The sequence below is a fragment of the Dioscorea cayenensis genome, chromosome 2, assembly GCF_009730915.1.
Source record: "Dioscorea cayenensis subsp. rotundata cultivar TDr96_F1 chromosome 2, TDr96_F1_v2_PseudoChromosome.rev07_lg8_w22 25.fasta, whole genome shotgun sequence".
Classification (NCBI taxonomy): domain Eukaryota; kingdom Viridiplantae; phylum Streptophyta; class Magnoliopsida; order Dioscoreales; family Dioscoreaceae; genus Dioscorea; species Dioscorea cayenensis.
The window spans coordinates 635,030-653,278 of NC_052472.1; the positions used below are offsets into that span (position 1 = coordinate 635,030).

The 18,249-nt window shown below is 32.3% G+C and overlaps 4 protein-coding genes across 9 annotated transcripts; 3 read left to right on the top strand and 1 right to left on the bottom strand.

The window, feature by feature from the left end:
* Positions 1 to 5,537: 5,537 nt before the first annotated feature.
* Positions 5,538 to 7,978, top strand: LOC120279145 (probable vacuolar amino acid transporter YPQ1). Its single transcript, XM_039286015.1, has 11 exons — positions 5,538 to 5,785; positions 5,903 to 5,945; positions 6,033 to 6,059; positions 6,168 to 6,269; positions 6,359 to 6,480; positions 6,589 to 6,769; positions 6,989 to 7,162; positions 7,289 to 7,309; positions 7,429 to 7,487; positions 7,643 to 7,733; positions 7,865 to 7,978. The coding sequence occupies exons 1-11, from the start codon at positions 5,538 to 5,540 to the stop codon at positions 7,976 to 7,978; spliced, it is 1,182 nt and encodes a 393-aa protein (XP_039141949.1).
* Positions 7,979 to 9,342: 1,364 nt separating this feature from the next.
* LOC120277890 (probable 1-acyl-sn-glycerol-3-phosphate acyltransferase 4) lies at positions 9,343 to 13,246 on the top strand. Of its 2 annotated transcripts, none has more exons than XM_039284748.1 (4): positions 9,343 to 9,496; positions 10,564 to 11,330; positions 11,701 to 11,831; positions 12,624 to 13,246. In XM_039284748.1, the coding sequence occupies exons 2-4, from the start codon at positions 10,705 to 10,707 to the stop codon at positions 13,067 to 13,069; spliced, it is 1,203 nt and encodes a 400-aa protein (XP_039140682.1). In that variant the 5' UTR covers positions 9,343 to 9,496; positions 10,564 to 10,704; the 3' UTR covers positions 13,070 to 13,246. The 2 variants fall into 2 exon arrangements, with proteins under 2 accessions (XP_039140682.1, XP_039140690.1); XM_039284756.1 differs by lacking the exon at positions 9,343 to 9,496 and adding an exon at positions 9,696 to 9,923.
* Positions 13,247 to 14,022: 776 nt separating this feature from the next.
* LOC120277858 (heptahelical transmembrane protein ADIPOR3-like) lies at positions 14,023 to 17,600 on the top strand. 5 transcript variants are annotated; one of them, XM_039284713.1, is made up of 4 exons: positions 14,023 to 14,259; positions 14,932 to 15,227; positions 16,145 to 16,457; positions 16,638 to 17,600. In XM_039284713.1, the coding sequence occupies exons 2-4, from the start codon at positions 14,980 to 14,982 to the stop codon at positions 17,289 to 17,291; spliced, it is 1,215 nt and encodes a 404-aa protein (XP_039140647.1). In that variant the 5' UTR covers positions 14,023 to 14,259; positions 14,932 to 14,979; the 3' UTR covers positions 17,292 to 17,600. The 5 variants fall into 5 exon arrangements, with proteins under 5 accessions (XP_039140647.1, XP_039140661.1, XP_039140639.1 ...); XM_039284727.1 differs by having other exon boundaries at positions 14,968 to 15,227; XM_039284705.1 differs by having other exon boundaries at positions 14,023 to 14,254.
* On the bottom strand, positions 17,452 to 18,191 carry LOC120277928. The gene is made up of 3 exons (XM_039284803.1): positions 17,936 to 18,191; positions 17,782 to 17,828; positions 17,452 to 17,714 (listed from the first exon to the last, which is right to left on the bottom strand). Exons 1-3 carry the CDS (start codon positions 18,105 to 18,107, stop codon positions 17,580 to 17,582), a joined length of 354 nt encoding a protein of 117 aa, XP_039140737.1. The 5' UTR covers positions 18,108 to 18,191; the 3' UTR covers positions 17,452 to 17,579.
* Positions 18,192 to 18,249: the final 58 nt, after the last annotated feature.

Sequence of the window (18,249 nt, forward strand, 5' to 3'; positions counted from 1 at the left end):
AGATTAATTGAGGAGGTTTTATTGGTTTATTAATTTCAAGGAGAAGGGACACTTTTATATGCTGATCTCGAGACATTTCATCCTTTTCCATTATATTAATAAATCCATTTACAGTTGTTGATTATTCTAAACATTAATATATAATATATCCTTATATAATACTATTGAGATCAAACAAACCAAAAACAAAATATTTTTGAATATTGATATCATTCAACACAGTTTCAAAATTCCATGCATCAATCTCCGATGATTTTCCATTAATTTAATTTTGAGAAAAATTGCGTCTTTGAAACTAGACATTGTCCTTCAGTCAGTAATCAAATGGTTAAGTCTTCTGTATTTGACACAATTCTTGGTTTGACCACTGACGAAATACAGTTTGACGTTATGAATGGTTTGATGACAGGCTTTTATGGATGTCTTTGTGGTATCAAAAATCTGCCACTCTACTGATTGTAAACATATCTTGACACGGATAACTCTTACCGGTAATATAAATATGATGACTGTAATAGTCAGAAGTTGTATACAATTAAAAATTGATTAATTGACCATGCATCAAACATGACAGAATATTCAGAGATTGCTCATATTGATATGCGTTTTTTGATATCTTATGTACTGAAAGACTCTTATAACCTGTGCAAATGGAACCTTCATAGTAAGTGAAATTTGAATATGTGACTCTTGCACAGGGACAAAATATCTTAATCATTGGATTAACTCAACTTTGGGTTTATCAGTACTTTTTTCTTTTCCATCTTGTTATTATTATATCACTCCATTTTTGCTTTTATAAAGATGGGAAAGGTTTGCAGGGCATGCGTGTGTTGAATTAATTAATTAATTAAATAATTAGACTGATAATAAGAATGAGTTAATTAATTAAGGATGAACTTTTGTTTTGATGGAGAAATTTAACTGTAAACACTTAATTTGATGATGGGATAACTTAGAATCACAACTAAACATCTATCTTTGCGTGTGAATAAGATAATCTTTTTGCATCACCAAATGCCAAATGGTGTGTATATATAATATATATATATATATAGACCAACATGGTATAATAATAAGAATTTAATAATAGAGTATATATTAATTAGATGAGGTATTATTATTATTAATGAGATCTCATCCTTATTGAAAAGGGGCACTAGTACTAGTAATCCATGATTCATGGGTTCCCTTGTGTTGAGGGACAAGGAAATGAAAGGGACATACACTCAATTGGAGTTGCACTTTATCTAGTTTTATGAGAGCTTGTGAGTGAATGAAGGAAAGCAAAGGTTTGGATTTGGATTTGGATTTGGATTGGATGGAGGCTGTCTATAATTTTTCTAAAGTGAAAATCATGTCATACAGTGACTTGTGATTGTAGGGAAACTCCATCATTTTGTCTTTGAGAACGTTATCATATCATGTATCACAACATACTTTATTTAGATTTTTAGCAAACTTTGCTGCAATGGTGGGAGTGCAAATATATGCATACATTGAACCGCCCCAGTAATAGAACAACAGTATTTCATTTACTCTATCACATTTATTATTATTATTATTATTATTATTATTATTATTATTGTATATGACTCAACCATATACGGAAGAAGTCAATTTTCGATCTTTTTGCATAAAGAAATGTCAACAGAACTAAAAGTATGTATCTCAGAGAAGATTGCTCACATTTCTGCAGTATATATTGATGTAAAAATCTTTTGTTTTTTTTATTATTTTAATCATAAGAGAGTTGTATTTTATTTTTCAATCAACTCAAAATTAAGAGTTTGATGATAGTATGGGCGGAGCAACATAAGCTTTTGCACAGTCAATTGATCCCCACCAAACTTTTAAAAATACTAATAACAATTATAACTTTAAGGAATGTTATTAATTTAATTTCACTAAATTAAAAAAGTGGCAGGTCAATATACAATATTTAAAATTTTTCTAGAAAGTATATGGGTCATTATATAAATTATAATAAAGATTTTAAAGGATTTATATTTTTAGGGTCTCATGTTTTTCTTGACTTTTGTCGTCTTTTTAACAACCTTTACCTAAAAATTGAAAACCACATTTATTATTTTCAATATTTTGTACTATATTTTTATTAAATTTTTAGAACTAGGACCATCAGTGTCTCACTCACTTTTTATTTAAAAATTAAAATCCTACAATGGCAAAAAGGTTTTCCCTTTGCATTTGCAAGCTACACTAAAAAAAAAATATAATTAAGTGTTAAAATTAATTTTAAGTTTCAGTCGTTTTAGAGTTTTTATATAAATTATTTAAATGAAATTTCATGGATCAGTGGTTTCAATTGATTTTTCATTTTTTAAATTATAATTATAATTTTTGTATATATGTATGTATGTATGAGTTTATTACGTTATAAATGATAATATTATACTTGTATATTGACCTTACTTTATAAATTTTCTAGCTCCACCACGGACGATGTAGTTTGTCCGCATTTATTAAAAAAATATTTTTTTATATTTTTAATTATATTTTTAGTTCAGTTAAATGGCATTAAAAACATTATGTATTTGTCATTTTATTTGCTCGTCTTTATATTCTAAAAGCATTATATTCTATATTTGAATTTTATTTTTAATAATAATAATAATATAATAATAATAATAATAATAATTATTATTATTATTATTATTATTATTTCTTCTTGAAATGAAGTTGTCAATTAATTATAAATCACGCATGCAATATAAAAGGAATAATGAAATGTTGCTATTAGTTACAAGGACAGGGACCAATTTTTTGTATTCAAATTATGGGCTCATATAAGGCTCAAAACATTTCAAGCCCAACCCAGAACCTCTGGGCTAATTAATAATAATAATAACTTGAAATCCACTTAACCTAGCAAGTTAAATAAAATATTATGGCATTTAAGTTATATATTAAAATAAGAAATTTCTCCATTTCTACTGGACTTTCCTGTTGTATCTCTTATTTAACTCTGTACCATGTTTATTTAATCAAGTGGTAATTAATCTAGTTGCGTTAATTAGTACTATAGAAAGAAATGGAGCATTAATTTCATTCTTTTTGATGATTTATAAAGTATCAATTTTAATTACAATTGGGCTTTAAAAGGTGTTAACCATAATTTTTAATTATTACATATTTTAATTAATTAATTTTTTTTAAATGCAGTTGTTTTGAAAGGACTGATAGTACACACATACCATTATTTGTATTCATTTGATTTGAATGTCTCTCATGTTGAATTAAGTTAATTAACTTATAATCTAAAAATAAATAAGTAAATAATTGCGAAGGCAAGGACAATGTTTGAAAGATATTGTTTTAGGGTAACTTGATTGGTGAATAATTAGCCAAACTTTCCCACCAATCATATCATATTTGATATTTTTATAAAAACCGATTATTTAAATATATTTATTTATTAATTAGGTATGTTTTTCCAAAAATTATTACTAACTAATAATTTTTTAAGCTATGAATAAATTATGATTTATTCATTTTAATAAAAAAAATAATAATTATCTAAAGACATTAACTATCCACATTTTCCTCATAAACAGTTGCTCTTATTGAGGTCTCACCTTCATCTTGTAATTAGCTCTATTAATTGTCTTATATTTTGTATTCGTCTATCATTATATATATATATATATATATATATAATAAAACTATCGTTTATCTGTTTTTATAAAAGAAAATATTTTTCACCAAGAAAATGTTTACAAGGACATGATGTGCTAGCTCAAAAGTGAGTAAAAAAATGGACTAACATAGTTTTGGCTTTAACCCCTTTGCATGCCTGCTTTCATTCAAATACTATAAAGTTAAAATGGAGATAAATCAAGCTAATCAGGCATGTGTTTTTAAGAAAAAACTCACCCGTGTTAATAAATAGTTAACTGTCATTATTTTTTACTTTAATATCATCTTTGTGTGTAATTAAAGCTATCTATGTGTTGTCGTTTATCTCAACTCTTAATCTATAAAATAAAAGGACTTTGAATGTTGAACTATGTGTAAGTTTAATCTTCTGAATGCTTGTGAGTTCTTATGAATAAGCAAAGGGAGAACATAAGAGGAAGGTGCAAGTGTGAGAAGAATAATTTTCGAGTGAAAAATATATTTTGAGTATATAATCTTTTGAGTATTTTTGAAAGTGTAAAAAAAAAAAAAAACATGTGAGGTGTATTTTTATATACTTAAATTATTTTTCATAATAAATATTGTAGCAACAGTGGGAAACAAGACTTAGATGAGAACCTGTATATATAAATTTTAATGTTATGCTTTTTCTATGTTACTTATTCTTTTCTTTTATATTATTTTTACATCATTTTTATTGAGTGGAATTTAAGATTGGCGCTGCAAATTCCTAACACTTTCTGACTTTAATTAGAAATTCAGGGAGATATATATATTGAAAGAACAATTCAAATGCATGTGAGTCTATATATATATATATATATATAATATAAATTTTCATATATTTCTTCACCTGCAGCTCAACATCCAAATTAACATTCATTTGAAACTCAAGTAATACAACGTACAACACCGTCTGACTAGCTAGTCAAAAGAGATACACTAATTAACCAAGTAACCAAAACTAGCTTATGAGCATGCACTCCATGTTCTTACACAGCTGCATTATTGACATTTCAGTACTGAAATTTCACTTACTCTCTCACATACGTAAACTTCTCTTAATACAAAACATGCTTCAAAGTTAAGAGCCATACGAACTGCTGATTCAACTAGTCCATGCTTGTGATTGTGATGCAACGTCCACTCCAACTCATCAATTATATATATCTTCAACATATCCATGTCCTTTTAAGTCAGGAGGTCATTCAGAATGCTTTTGCTTTGCTTTGTCTTCTACTTGCATCTGTTTTGACGCCATGTGATCGAACTTGTTTCTCAGATTCATTGAACAAAGACTCATTCTTGATTGAGAGTCAAATGCTGTCCAAGTACAATCAAGTAGGCAATTCCATTTTTTGTTCGCTCAAACATTGCTTTTATTTTTATGATCTTTATTTAATTTTCACATTAACTTTATCTCTAAATGACAACAGTATTAAAAACCATTGAATATTAGTCCTGAAGAGTAATGAGTATAGTTTTACCCATAACCTTATTATTCTAACAGCAATGTCTATATGATTATATATATATATAGTACTTAATACAAGTGTTCATATCTTCATGTTAGTACTTTAGAGTTAGTAAGATCTTAATTACTTGAAACAATCAAATATATATATATATATATATATGAAGTCTAATTAGCGCGCAATTGGCATATTCTCTAGATATATATATATATATATATATATTTCCTAGCTATAAATACATGAGGTGGTAGTGTTAGCATATTCCCTAGTCACCCAGAGCATATATATTTACTATTATTCCAATCTTGTCTGTTTCCCTACCTAGCTCTTCAAAACCAACCTCATCATCAAAATCATTCACCATCACCACCACTTTCTTTCTCTCAAGGAGTTGATAGAGAGAAAATGGGAGATCAAATATGGTCACACTGTTCTTCCCAATATCATGAGAAGGAGTACTACTATTGTGTGAAGTGGGTGGAGAAATACTTCAAGGATTGTGTTTGCAACTTAAGCAGTGAGATCTCATTCACTCTTGGCCTTGCAAGTCTCTTCTTCTGGGCCATTGCTGAAATCCCTCAGATCATCACCAACTTCCATTCCAAGTCTGCCCATGGTGTCTCCCTCTCTTTCATCCTCACTTGGATTCTTGGGTATATATATCAATTAATCTAGCTATTTGCAGTCTATCTATCTATATATATATATATCTTTATATTTTCTTAATATATTTTTATATATTTATAAACTCTAATTTCTCTTGCATTCAGTGACATCTTTAATTTGGTTGGTTGCCTTCTTGAACCTCTCACTGTGAGTACTCTGCATTAATTAATAAATATATATAAATATATATATCATCAACTTCTCACTCCTTTATAATTTCATTTCTGAATGCAGTTGCCCACACAGTTTTATACAGCACTGGTAAGTGATTTTAATGGTTGAAATTATTATAAAATGCTTGCCTTTGTTGATGATGTTGATGTTATTGAATATTGTATTATATATGCTTAATTACATGCATGCATGCAGTTGTACACTTCTGTTACTGTGGTGTTGCTAGTGCAAACCATTTACTATGATTATTGGCTTAAATGGTGGAAGAACAAGAGCTTTAATAAGGATAACAAAGAGGTAATTAATTAGCATTGGGTCTAGGATTTAATTATAATATTTAAGAGTTATGAATGCTGATTAATTAATTTATTAATTAATTATCACAGGTTGATGAAAGAAGGCAGCATTTGAATGCTGATTTAGAAGACTACTCAACCAAGCCATTATTGCTCAATAAAAGTACACTACTCTCAATTAGAACATCTCCCAAGGCAGACATATACTACATGTATGTATATAATATATTAATTAATGGTTAATTAATTTATTAATTAATGAATTATTTGTTGTGTCATAATTAATTACTGTTTATTTATCAATTAATATATATATATAGGTCTGCAAGGTCCCTAGCCAGCAGTGGAACTCCTCCATATGGTTCTTCTTCTTATCTTGTGGCTCCAAAGAGTGGTCCTTCTGCAACTCTTGCCCATGACTCGTCCTCTGAGGACGAGTGTGACTCGCCGATTTATAACACTCGCACTCGAACCAAACCGATAAGAATTTTATCCCGTTCGGTTAGTCAACTCAATTACTCCCATTTCTTTTTTCATATTTCATTTCTCTTCTAACTCAAAAGATTGAGAGTTGAATTTTTATAATTTATCCATTTTTTTTGAAATATATATATATATATATATATATATAACAATGATTCAACTTAGAAATAGAATTATAATTATTAATTTGTTTGACTTGTTATATTTATTTACATCATGAATTTATAACACAAGCAGGTTGGGTATGGAACATTTATAGCAAGCTCAATTGGTCTACCATTTCAATCAAAAGCATTATTAATGGAGGGGCAATTGACACATGAAATGCAAATTAATACTTTGGGACTTTGCTTAGGATGGATCATGGCTGCCATTTACATGGGTGGTCGCTTACCTCAAATATATCTCAATGTTAGTACTTAATTATATCCTCATTCTTATTAAAAAAAAATAAATTGATATAGATAATTATTCTTTCAATCTAATTGTTTTTTTCCCTTTCCACTGCATATATATATAATAAAAAAAATGAACCAGATCAAACGAGGAAGCGTCGAGGTAATTAATCCTTCTATATATATATATATATATATATTTACATGTAATAAATAAATATGAAGTTTTTAATATTGAATTTAATGTCTTTACTTAACATGTTGAGCTTATTATGTTTGTAGGGTTTGAATCCACTCATGTTCATCTTTGCACTTCTTGCTAATGCAACTTATGTTGGAAGGTTACACTTCTTCACTCTCTCTTTAATTATATTAATAACCTTCAACAAAATATCTCTCTTTTTTTTATATAAAAATTAATCATAATTAATAACATCTCTCTTTATATATATATATATATATATATATATATATGTACCTGTTTATATTCATGCAGCATCCTTGTGAGGAGTATTGAATGGGAAAGGATAAAAGCTAATGCACCATGGTTATTGGATGCAATTGTCTGTGTTTTACTTGATCTATTTGTATCCTTAAATTGCCATGATATAATTTTTTTTAATAATTTTACATATATATTAATGTTCATCTAATTGAATGTTTCTTTTTTACTTAATTTCTTGTGATAATTTGTTGCCGTCTTAACAAGAATTGTTAGATCATAATACAATTTGCATACTATAAGTTCATGAAGAGGTCTGCCTTCCATGAAGAAGATGAAGATGAAGATGATGAAAGCTCCACAACATTCAAGAAGCCCCTCATTATCTAAAGTTATTCTTTATTGGAGTTTAATGTTTCTTATATATATAAGTACATTTAGTGATGATGTAATCCTTTATTAGTGATTATATTTGTTAATTAGCTGTTTTTTTTTTAATTATTTGGTCTTACACTATATATGTACCATGTTGCATTGAGGCTTGTAGTATTTGGAACATATGTAGGGAAAACAATTAAATTATAAATAAAATATCTTCTTTTTGTTGTTCTTGCCGGGAATACACTAAAGTTAGCATTCAGTGTTTTTTTTAAACAATTTAAATTTTCTTCAATAAAGTGTGTTTTAAAATATATTTCTAGATACACAACAAAATAAATAAAAACAACACAATTATAGAATTAAAATATCAATCATTTGTTACTAGTATTATTTAATATTATACATAATTTAATTTGCTTTCAATAATTAATAATATTAATTTAAGTTTAGATTCAACTTAATGTTATCAAGGTCAACGTGAGCCATAGGCAGTGTTTTGACTATCAATTTTTGAACTTAAATGAAAATTATTTTTTAACCCAAAAAAAATTTACATAAATAAATTAATATCAAAATTAAGGGTGACACTTTACTCTTGGGGTTGGAATCAACATCACATCATCCTGAAATGGTTACTTTCTCCCATTTTGATTAAAAAAAAATTGTTGAAAATGAGCTTGGTTTAAAATAAAATAAAAAAATATTTAAAAATGTGAAAGTATCATTTTCTTCACTCAACTTTAGAGCAAATTAAATAAATATTAAAAATAAAAGAAAATCAGTTTACTCCAGTATTTTCTCTATTATTTTGCCCTAAATAAACACCTTTTCAGTGCAAAAATAAAATAAACTATAAACATATAGTTGGAAAGTAAATATCATGGGTTTCAAATTATATTTATTTATATGATTTATTAATAAAATTAACAAATCATATTATTTATATTATTTATCATGCACACTAAGCAAAATTTAAACAACCATCACCTATTTCCTATGTGAAACTCTCCTACTTTACTGATGGTTTACCCCAAATTTTTGTATTATTACATTTATATTATCAATTAAAAGTAGTGTATTTTCAAAGTCAATAGGTAATATTATGAGAAAGTTCAAAAATCCCCAACTTGATATTTATGTGTGTATATATATATATATTGTGTGGAGAAAAATTAAGTCAAAAGTCAAAATAATAAAATTTAATACCAAGAAATGAAGAAGAAGAAGCATTCAATAATATTTAATTCCTTATCTAACTTCTAGAATTCAATGTGTTATCCACGCCCATCAATTTGGAATAATTAATTCAAGTCCATTATCAAGTATCAACCAGACCCACCCCAGTTAAAGCCCAAATCTTAACCCATCTTACCCTTTCAAGCCCACTATCCACCACCACCACCACCACCACCCAACCCCTCAGAGACTTACCCAGTTACCTCTCTCTCTCTGTGTCTTGGCCGGCTGGATCTCAAAATTGGATCAAAAGATGTCGAGATCTCGCTTTATATCTATGTCTTCATTGAGGTAAGAACTCCTGTTCCCCTTTGATATCTCAAAGATTGGTTTTTGATTGGAAAGATGGTACCTTTTATGTGTGTGGGTTAATTTTCGTGCTGCTTATTCATTTAAATTCGTGTTGCTAGGGTGTTGGTTGGGGTTTTAATGGCTGAGATTGTTTAATGTGATTTTAATTTTTAATTTTTTTTGGGGGCTGATTAATGGTTTTTGTATGTGTTGGTGGATAGTTCTGAGGAGATGCAGTTGAGTTTGGTGGTGCTATGCGTGTGTTATCTGTGTTTTTTCATTGAATATTTATTTGAGGTCGGTCAAGTAATGTTCTTGGTATGCTTGTGAGATGTTGTGCGATGTTAAAGGCTGCTCCTTTGTTGGGGGTTATGTATATGATTATATTTGAGGCAGTGAAATAATCTCCTTCTCCTTGTTAGGATATGTACGTGTCATGCTCTTTTATTTTGTTGTTTATTTATTTATTTATTCATTTTTGTTTAATGCTTTGGAGTTCGGTTGATTGAGAATTCCACAAATAATATACTCTGTCGATCTCGTCTCTTGTGTGTTGTCACCCCAATATGACATGTGTTGGAATTGGAAAGCAATCAGATGACAACTTTTGCCTTGTTGATTATCTGATATCTTTGAGTTGTGACAGTTGGAGTAGATCGAAGAATCGTATTATAGTAGATGCCTTGGTTTGTTTATTAACTTTTATTCTTCTTGTTGCTGCCTTTTCTAGAAGTAAAAGGCTATTTTTGCAATGTTTTTGTGGAAAGGCAACTAAATCTATGGAGCATGTGTGCCCTTCTCTGTTTGACATTTCCTTACTTTGATCTTGGATCATAGATTATCCTAGGTAAATATTTCCATTAGATGTAAATTTTTTATATGCACTAGGACACAAACTTTGTCTGATGGTTTTTTTTTGGTTTTCAAATTTAGATCAGATTAGTGTAATCGCTTATTCTGTTATCCAGAATCCAATTTTATTCGACTCATCATGTATTGATTTGTGGCTTTCATGTACAAGGTAAACCTGTCTTTGCAAACTTTTCTAACCTTTCTGTTTACTTCAGTGGCAGGTTCAATGGCCCGGACTTTGTTAATCTGTTTCAGTTCCAACTATTTCAAGAATGAGATTATTAAGTTGGGAAATTTTTACGTGGTTTGAAAGGTGTAAACTGTATTTTGCTTGACGTTGACTACATCCTTCCAAGATGAATGGATCTACTAATAGCAGAGGAATGCCTTCCAATGGAATAAAGGAGCAAGAGGAGGCTACTTTGGCTCTTAATTCAAATGATGGACCGAGACACCGTCCCTTAACTCTTATAAGGGCATTGAGGGGTATATTATGTTTGGTTACATTGTTGTCGACTGCATTTATGCTGCTGATTTACTTGGCTCCCATTACGATTCTCATCGTACGTATGTTCAGTGTACACTACAGCAGGAAAGCAACATCCTTTTTATTTGGTATATGGCTATCCCTGTGGCCTTTTTTGTTTGAAAAGATAAACGGGACAAAGGTGGTTTTTTCTGGAGATATGGTTCCTTCAGAAGAACGAATCTTGCTGTTGGCAAATCATAGAACTGAAGTTGATTGGATGTACTTGTGGGATCTTGCATTGCGCAAGGGGTTTTTGGGACATATTAAGTATATCCTTAAGAAAAGTTTGATGAAACTGCCTATATTTGGCTGGGGATTTCAGATTTTTGAATTTATTTCTGTGGAGAGGAAGTGGGAGAGTGATGAATTGATCATGAAGAAGAAACTTTCAGCTTTCAAGGATCCTAAAGATCCCCTATGGCTTGCACTTTTCCCAGAGGGCACAGACTATACGTAATCCATATACACTCTCTCCTCCAATATCAATTACATTTTGAGGAAACACTTCAATTGTTTAAAAACTTAAAAGAATAATATGACTATTGTTGGCAAATTATTTTTTAAGGTATTTTTTAATATTTCCAATCATTTAGAATGCTACAGATACTCATCAAGAATAGCAACCTTTTCTCTCTCGTGTATAACTTCTGCTACTGTTCTGTATTATATTGCTTACATGATTTTGTGCAACTGTTGATTTTGTTTTAAATGTTTGAAATGCAAGTGTAAACTGATTAATCTATGCGCTTAACCTTTGTACTTTTTGTCTTAATTTTATGTGCAATTTCATTTGCTGTTAACCTCAGTTTTACTTATATGCCAGTGAACAGAAGTGCCTCAAAAGCCAACAGTTTGCTGCAGAGAATGACTTGCCCATCCTTAGAAATGTACTTATTCCCAAAACAAAGGGTTTCTATGCTTGTTTGGAATCTCTAAGAAATACCTTGAATGCAGGTATTTCAAAAGCTTCACCATCTCTTTCATTTTTTCATTCAGAGTTATGTATTAGCCTTTATTATAATAATATTCATCTTCCTTTGGTTATGAAATTCCTTAAAAATTTGTACTTATGAATCTTGTTCCACTGGCCCTCGTTGTTGCTTTTACTTGCATGTAATAGTAAGACAGTTCATCTACTGTTCTGCTGGCAAGGCAGGAAAGTTGGTTTGTTCCTGTTTTATTTTGTAATTTCTTGAAGTATAACCCGGGACGATGGCACAAACATTTAATTAGTTTGGCAACTCATAGTTACTGGCATATGATATGATGTAAATGATTACTAGTGAAAGATGAGGGGTCTTGACTCTTTGTGAGCTTTTATAGGCTAATATCAGAAACAAGTCTAGCCAATTGTTAATAGCCTCTACTTGTGGATATGGGAAGTGCTGCTAAAAAAACAGTTTGCCTTAAGCATGGTTTTTTTCCTTGGCATACACATGTACTTAAATTAGTGAATATGATTTGTAGTTTTATACAGTTCCGAGAGACTTGTGCATTGCTAATACTATGCCATAAATGGACTTTTGTCAAGCTCCTGATTCTGGCTTCATTTTTGAAAGAGGCTATAGCAATACTGCAGCACAGAATGCATGTCATCTTCTGTCTCAAATGGTATAATACTTTTATAATTAGGAACGAAAGACCATGCTTATTCATTAGCCTAATTATTATATCATTACATGCTTCAATTTAGATTTTATTTTTTAATTTGTGTTTGACATTATTGTACATGTAAACTTTCTGCAGTTTATGATGTGACAATTGCATACAAACACCGCTGCCCGACTTTTATTGATAATGTATTTGGTGTGGATCCTTCTGAGGTTCATATTCACGTGCAACGTATTACTCTCAATGAGATCCCAACATCAGAAGAAGAGGCAGCAGCATGGTTGATAGAAAGGTTCCAGCTTAAAGACCAATTGCTCTCTGATTTCGCTGCTCGAGGGCATTTCCCTCATCATGTACCCGAAGAGAATCTCTCTACATTGGTATGCCTGGTAAAATTTCTTGTGGTGATTGTGACGACTTCGCTGTTTACACACCTCACTCTGTTTTCATCCGTTTGGTACAAAGTGTATGTAGCCTTTAGTTTCACTTATCTTACGGCGGTGACCTACTTCGACATCCTGCCGTCACCGGTTTTGTGTTCTTCTATCAAGTCCTTGTTTTGCAGCAAGAAAATGTCATAGTAGTCAAATACTTACAACAGCACAATGTATCCAAACATTGAACCATTGATATTTGATTTCAGGCTGCAAATTGTTCCATTTCTTTTCTTGGTTTCCTCAAGTGTTATTACTGTACATTGTTTCTCAAGTCTGGTGAATTTGGTTGAATGGAAATCTGTCAGGACTGTTATGAACTCAGACATTGAGTTTCTTGTTGAAAATGTTGATGTTTTTGTACAAAATCGATAAACGACAAAGCAAAAAACAAGTGGGTACAAAAGTGTATAAGTTATATTGGTTTGATCGACCTCTTAGTTCTTAAAATAAACTCTCCTGTCATATAATCCTGGTGGAGAAAACACACTGAAAATTTAAAAAATAAATTGTAATTTAAGAAATTCGAACTTTAATCACCCGTGAATCACCCATAGCCAGGTAATTCGAGATCTCATAATCAACAGTGGGTAGTTGTTAATGGTCTTGTTCACCGTTCTCAGGCTTTCATATTGTTGCATAAGACTGCAAGTGAAAGACAGCAAGGTTTCATTGGATAATAAATAAATAAATAAATAAATAAATAGAAATAAAGATATTGGGACACCATTAAAGAAGGTGCCCCGCCGGATGTATATTATCAGTTTCTCCGAATATTCGAACTCATGTTTACTCGATGATTGGGTGATCCAAAACAACACACAGCCTTTACAGCCAATGAGAAAATGTCATCTCAGCTTCATTGGTGGGTCCCACACCACTATCTTCCAAATCGCTGCACCGGGCCTCGCACCAAAATCACACCCTCATTATCTGAAGAAAATAGATGCACGGTCTCCAACAGCAAGCCAGGTTTCAACGCTGCAAAAGACGACACGTGTCGTTTATAAGTCTAGCGCGGATATTAAAGCCCACGTGTGAAGCGTGGGCCGGTCACCGGTTCGACTACCTTGTTCGGCTTCTTTAATCACCATGAGACGTCTCATCTGAATCGCTGCTGCCGTACCATCTCCGCTCTCTCTATTTATAGAGAACCCTCCGATTCTTTCGCCGGCTCCGGGCCTTCTCCGTCTCCCTAGGTTCTCTTGGATTCCTTGTTATCTGGGAGTTTGAAGGCCCTCTCCGCGTTAAAGCCTTCAGTTTTTTGGAGTTTGAGCAGCCTTTTCGCTATTCAATCATCGATTTGGAGCCCTGATTTGAATTTCTTATCTTGTGAGGTTCTGGAGCTCTTTTTCTTCGCATTATTCTTCATCTTTTGTCCAACCGTGTATTTGCTCAAATTTGATATTTAGATTGTTTCGTTGACTTAAATGCCAATTTTTTTTAAAAAATTTTGATGTTTTTCTGAGGTTTTCTCTTTGACTTTTAGCCCAATTTCTTGATTATCTGCCTTGAATTTGTATCTTTTGGTGATTCAAGGGCTCCTTTTGTTTGAATATGGCCCAATTTCTTGATCGATATTTTAAATTTTGAATCTTTTGATGTCATGGGGCTTAACTTCGTCTTGCTTGCTTAAATTTCGATGCTTTTGGAGTTTTAAGGTCTCTCTCATGTGATTTTGGTGAATTTGCTTGGGTTACTATTAAATCTTGCACCACCGGTTGCTCAGAGGCCTATTCTCATCTTGATTTGCTTAAATTGCTTATCTTCCGGAGTTTGAAGGCCTTCTTTTATTAAATTAGGCTCTCTTGGAATTTGCGGGCCTTGTTTGATATGAATTTCCTCAATTTTCTTCTCTTTTAGGAGTTAAAAGGCCTCTGTTGAATTTCTTGATTGGTTTGAATTGTCTGAAATTTTTTATCTCTTCTCTTTTTTTTGTTTCTTGTTCATTTAAAGCATCATCTGTCACAGAGACTTAAATGTTTTGTTTTGTTTTTTTTATATTCTAGGAATCTTTGATCCTTAGGAGTTTCCTTCTGTGATAGCCTATAGCGATAATGGAGGGTGAAGAAATGGTGGGGATTTGCACGGGCGAACATGAAAAACATCGTTCTGGAGGAGGGAAGCAGGGAAAGAGTAGGAGGCTGTGGAATAAGGTGAAGTATCAGCTGGTGGAGTACCATTCTCTGCCTAGTTATCTCAAAGACAACGAGTACATACTCAGGCATTACCGCTCCGAATGGCCATTGAAGCAGATTTTCCTTAGTATTTTCTCCATTCACAATGAGACGCTCAATGTCTGGACGTAAGGTTCCTTCTGCCTTTTTATAAAGATGAAGATAAATTCTCATTTTAATGTGTTCTCTTTGTTTGAGGACTTCCGTGTTTTGTTAGTTGTTTAAGTGAATTTGTTGGTGTATATGCATTCAAGAATCTGACTGAAAATTTGAACTTTTGGTTGGGAACAGAATTCGATTAATGATGTCTCAAAGTCCTTAGGATGTGATGGGTGGCTTACTTAGGGATGGAATTATATTGGCGGTTTTGGTATATGATTTGATATGATTGATAAAAGACCATAAGTGCTTTACTATGTGTGTGTAGATTATATTGAATGAAGGGAAAAAAAAGGAATTTTTACAATCCTTTTCTTTATGCTTGTGGAATTTGTTCTATTTCATCCAGCACATCACTCTTGCAATGCTTCAGATTAGGAGGAATACAGAAATATTCTTGCTTAATTATATCTATATATATATATTTCAACATTGGATATTCATCTTTAGGTTATTAATTAATTAATTAATTATTGAATGATTGAATCAATCACAAGAGTAAAATTGAAGTGAATTAAGAGCCTGAAATAATGGAGATAACAGTATATGGCAGCACAATTTGTTTGTTGGTACGGCTTGAGAGATGCTTTGGAAATGATAAGAACCAGGCCAGTGTAATTGTGAACACATTATTGAAGCAGTCATGTTTGATTGATATGAATGTGCTAATATTTTATAAAATAGCTAGCATTGGATAGCCATGGGACATGCATTGGCGATGAAGTCATCATGGCAGTCAGAATGTTTGAGATTTCTGTTGTGCTTTGCAATTTCTTGACGCATTATTCTCTTGATCAACTTCCATTTTTAAATAACTCGAGATTTGTTTTGATTATTTATAACATAGCTGGTCTTTCTGCTGAGACCTTTTACTTCTATGTCACAGCCACTTGGTTGGGTTCTTCCTTTTTCTTGCTCTGACAATATACACAGCAATGAAGGTGCCTAAGGTTGTGGACCTTCAATCTCTGCAACATCTGCCAGATGTATTTAGGAAAGCTGATCTGCACAAGATTCAGTCTGAACTTTTAGCTTGCCTTCCTTCGCTACCTCATCTTTCGGATTTGCAAAAACTTAAGGATGACTTGAGGACCTCCTTGCCTTCCATGGATTTGCTTCCATCACTATCTCGCTGGCATCTTCTGGAGCTTCTCTCAAGCTGTTTGCCTCAGAGATTTTCCAATGCTAACAATACCAATGTATGTATTTTGTTATGCTCCAGTAGTTCTAGTCGCTTCTTCAATTTGGTATTTTTTCACTAGTTGTTTTCAGTTTTGCATATTTTTCATGGCAAACTTTATGCCTTTGCCATTGCATTATTCTATGCTTTAGTTCGTTAGAATATTTACTTGATTTCCCTGACAATCATAAACATGCAGTGGAGTATGACAGAGGAAGTAGCCAACATGATTGCACCACTTCTGGTGAGGCCAATCCCCCGATGGCCATTTTTTGCATTCCTAGGAGGAGCCATGTTCTGCCTTCTTGCCAGCAGCACATGCCATCTTCTCTCCTGCCACTCCCGGCGTCTGGCGTACATTATGCTACGACTCGATTACGCTGGTATCGCCGCTCTCATCGCTACCTCATTCTATCCTCCAGTCTACTACTCCTTCATGTGCAATCCCTTCTTCTGCAATCTCTACCTAGGCTTCATAACAATTCTCGGCATCGCCACGATTTGTGTTTCCCTCTTTCCTGTCTTCCAGAATCCAGAATATCGGGCTTTGCGGGCGGGGCTTTTCTTCGGCATGGGTGTGTCAGGGGTGGTGCCTGTGATCCACAAGCTGATCTTATTCTGGCACAGGCCTGAGGCACTCCACACAACAGGGTATGAAATACTAATGGGAGTCCTATATGGGCTAGGTGCTCTGGTCTATGCCACAAGAATTCCAGAGAGATGGATGCCAGGTAGATTTGATATTGCCGGGCATAGTCACCAACTCTTTCATGTGTTAGTTGTTGCAGCAGCATACACACACTACCGTGCAGGGCTCGTCTACCTCAAGTGGAGAGACTTGCAAGGATGCTAATTGCAGAAACACGCAAGGATCAATTCGGTAAAACATCGATCAAGTCCAACATTGTATCATCACCATTTGTGTTAGAATATTTCAGAAAAACACCAAAGTGAAGCTTTGTTCATCACACCTATTCTACATCCCGAAAGGAATCATAAATGTTGTGCCACTCTTCTAAACTGGCAATCATCTGCATTTGTAATGCACTAAACATTTCTATTATATAGTTTGTCAAAACAGAGTACAGAGATTATTATGCTGTATTAACAAATGCTTTTCTTCAGACAGAATCATGTTCAATTACTTATTCTTCTTTAGCCATTCTCTTATTTGCTTTTCAGATTCAGAAAGCAACTCTTCTTGCTTATCCTTCACAGTACCTTCAATAAGTTCAAAGTAGTCCTTGTAGTTTCTTCTGTAATAATCATCCAACCTCTGCATGTACATAAACAGAAATCAAATACTCACAAATGGTACTGAATCTAAATTCAGAAAAACTCACTTCTTTGTCATTCTTTTGTTTGTTCTCCCTGGACCTCCTCAGATACTCTACATTATTTACAGAAAAAAAAAAAAAACAGTGTTCAATGGAATTAGCAAGAGCTATAGTTTCCATGTTTATATATATATATATATGTATGTATGCATATATTTACCTTCAAAAAGAGTCTTTTTTGAGTCATTGGCCTCTGATATCATTGTTGTCGGCATTGATGACAGTAGTAAGAGTGACAACATGCTTCTTCTTCCATTTTCCAATGGTTGAGCTGATTTGCAGATTGGTCTGATAACATGCTTTGTAGTTGGAGTTCCATGAGGCATAGCCATGGTTTGGATGTTGGATGGATGCTAATGTTGCTTGAGGTTATAAAGTATATAGGTGAGGTTGGAGAGATGCAAAGCCTGAACCACATCCACAGGATTCTCAAACGGATGAGATATAATTAATGATGACAAATAGCTACATAAA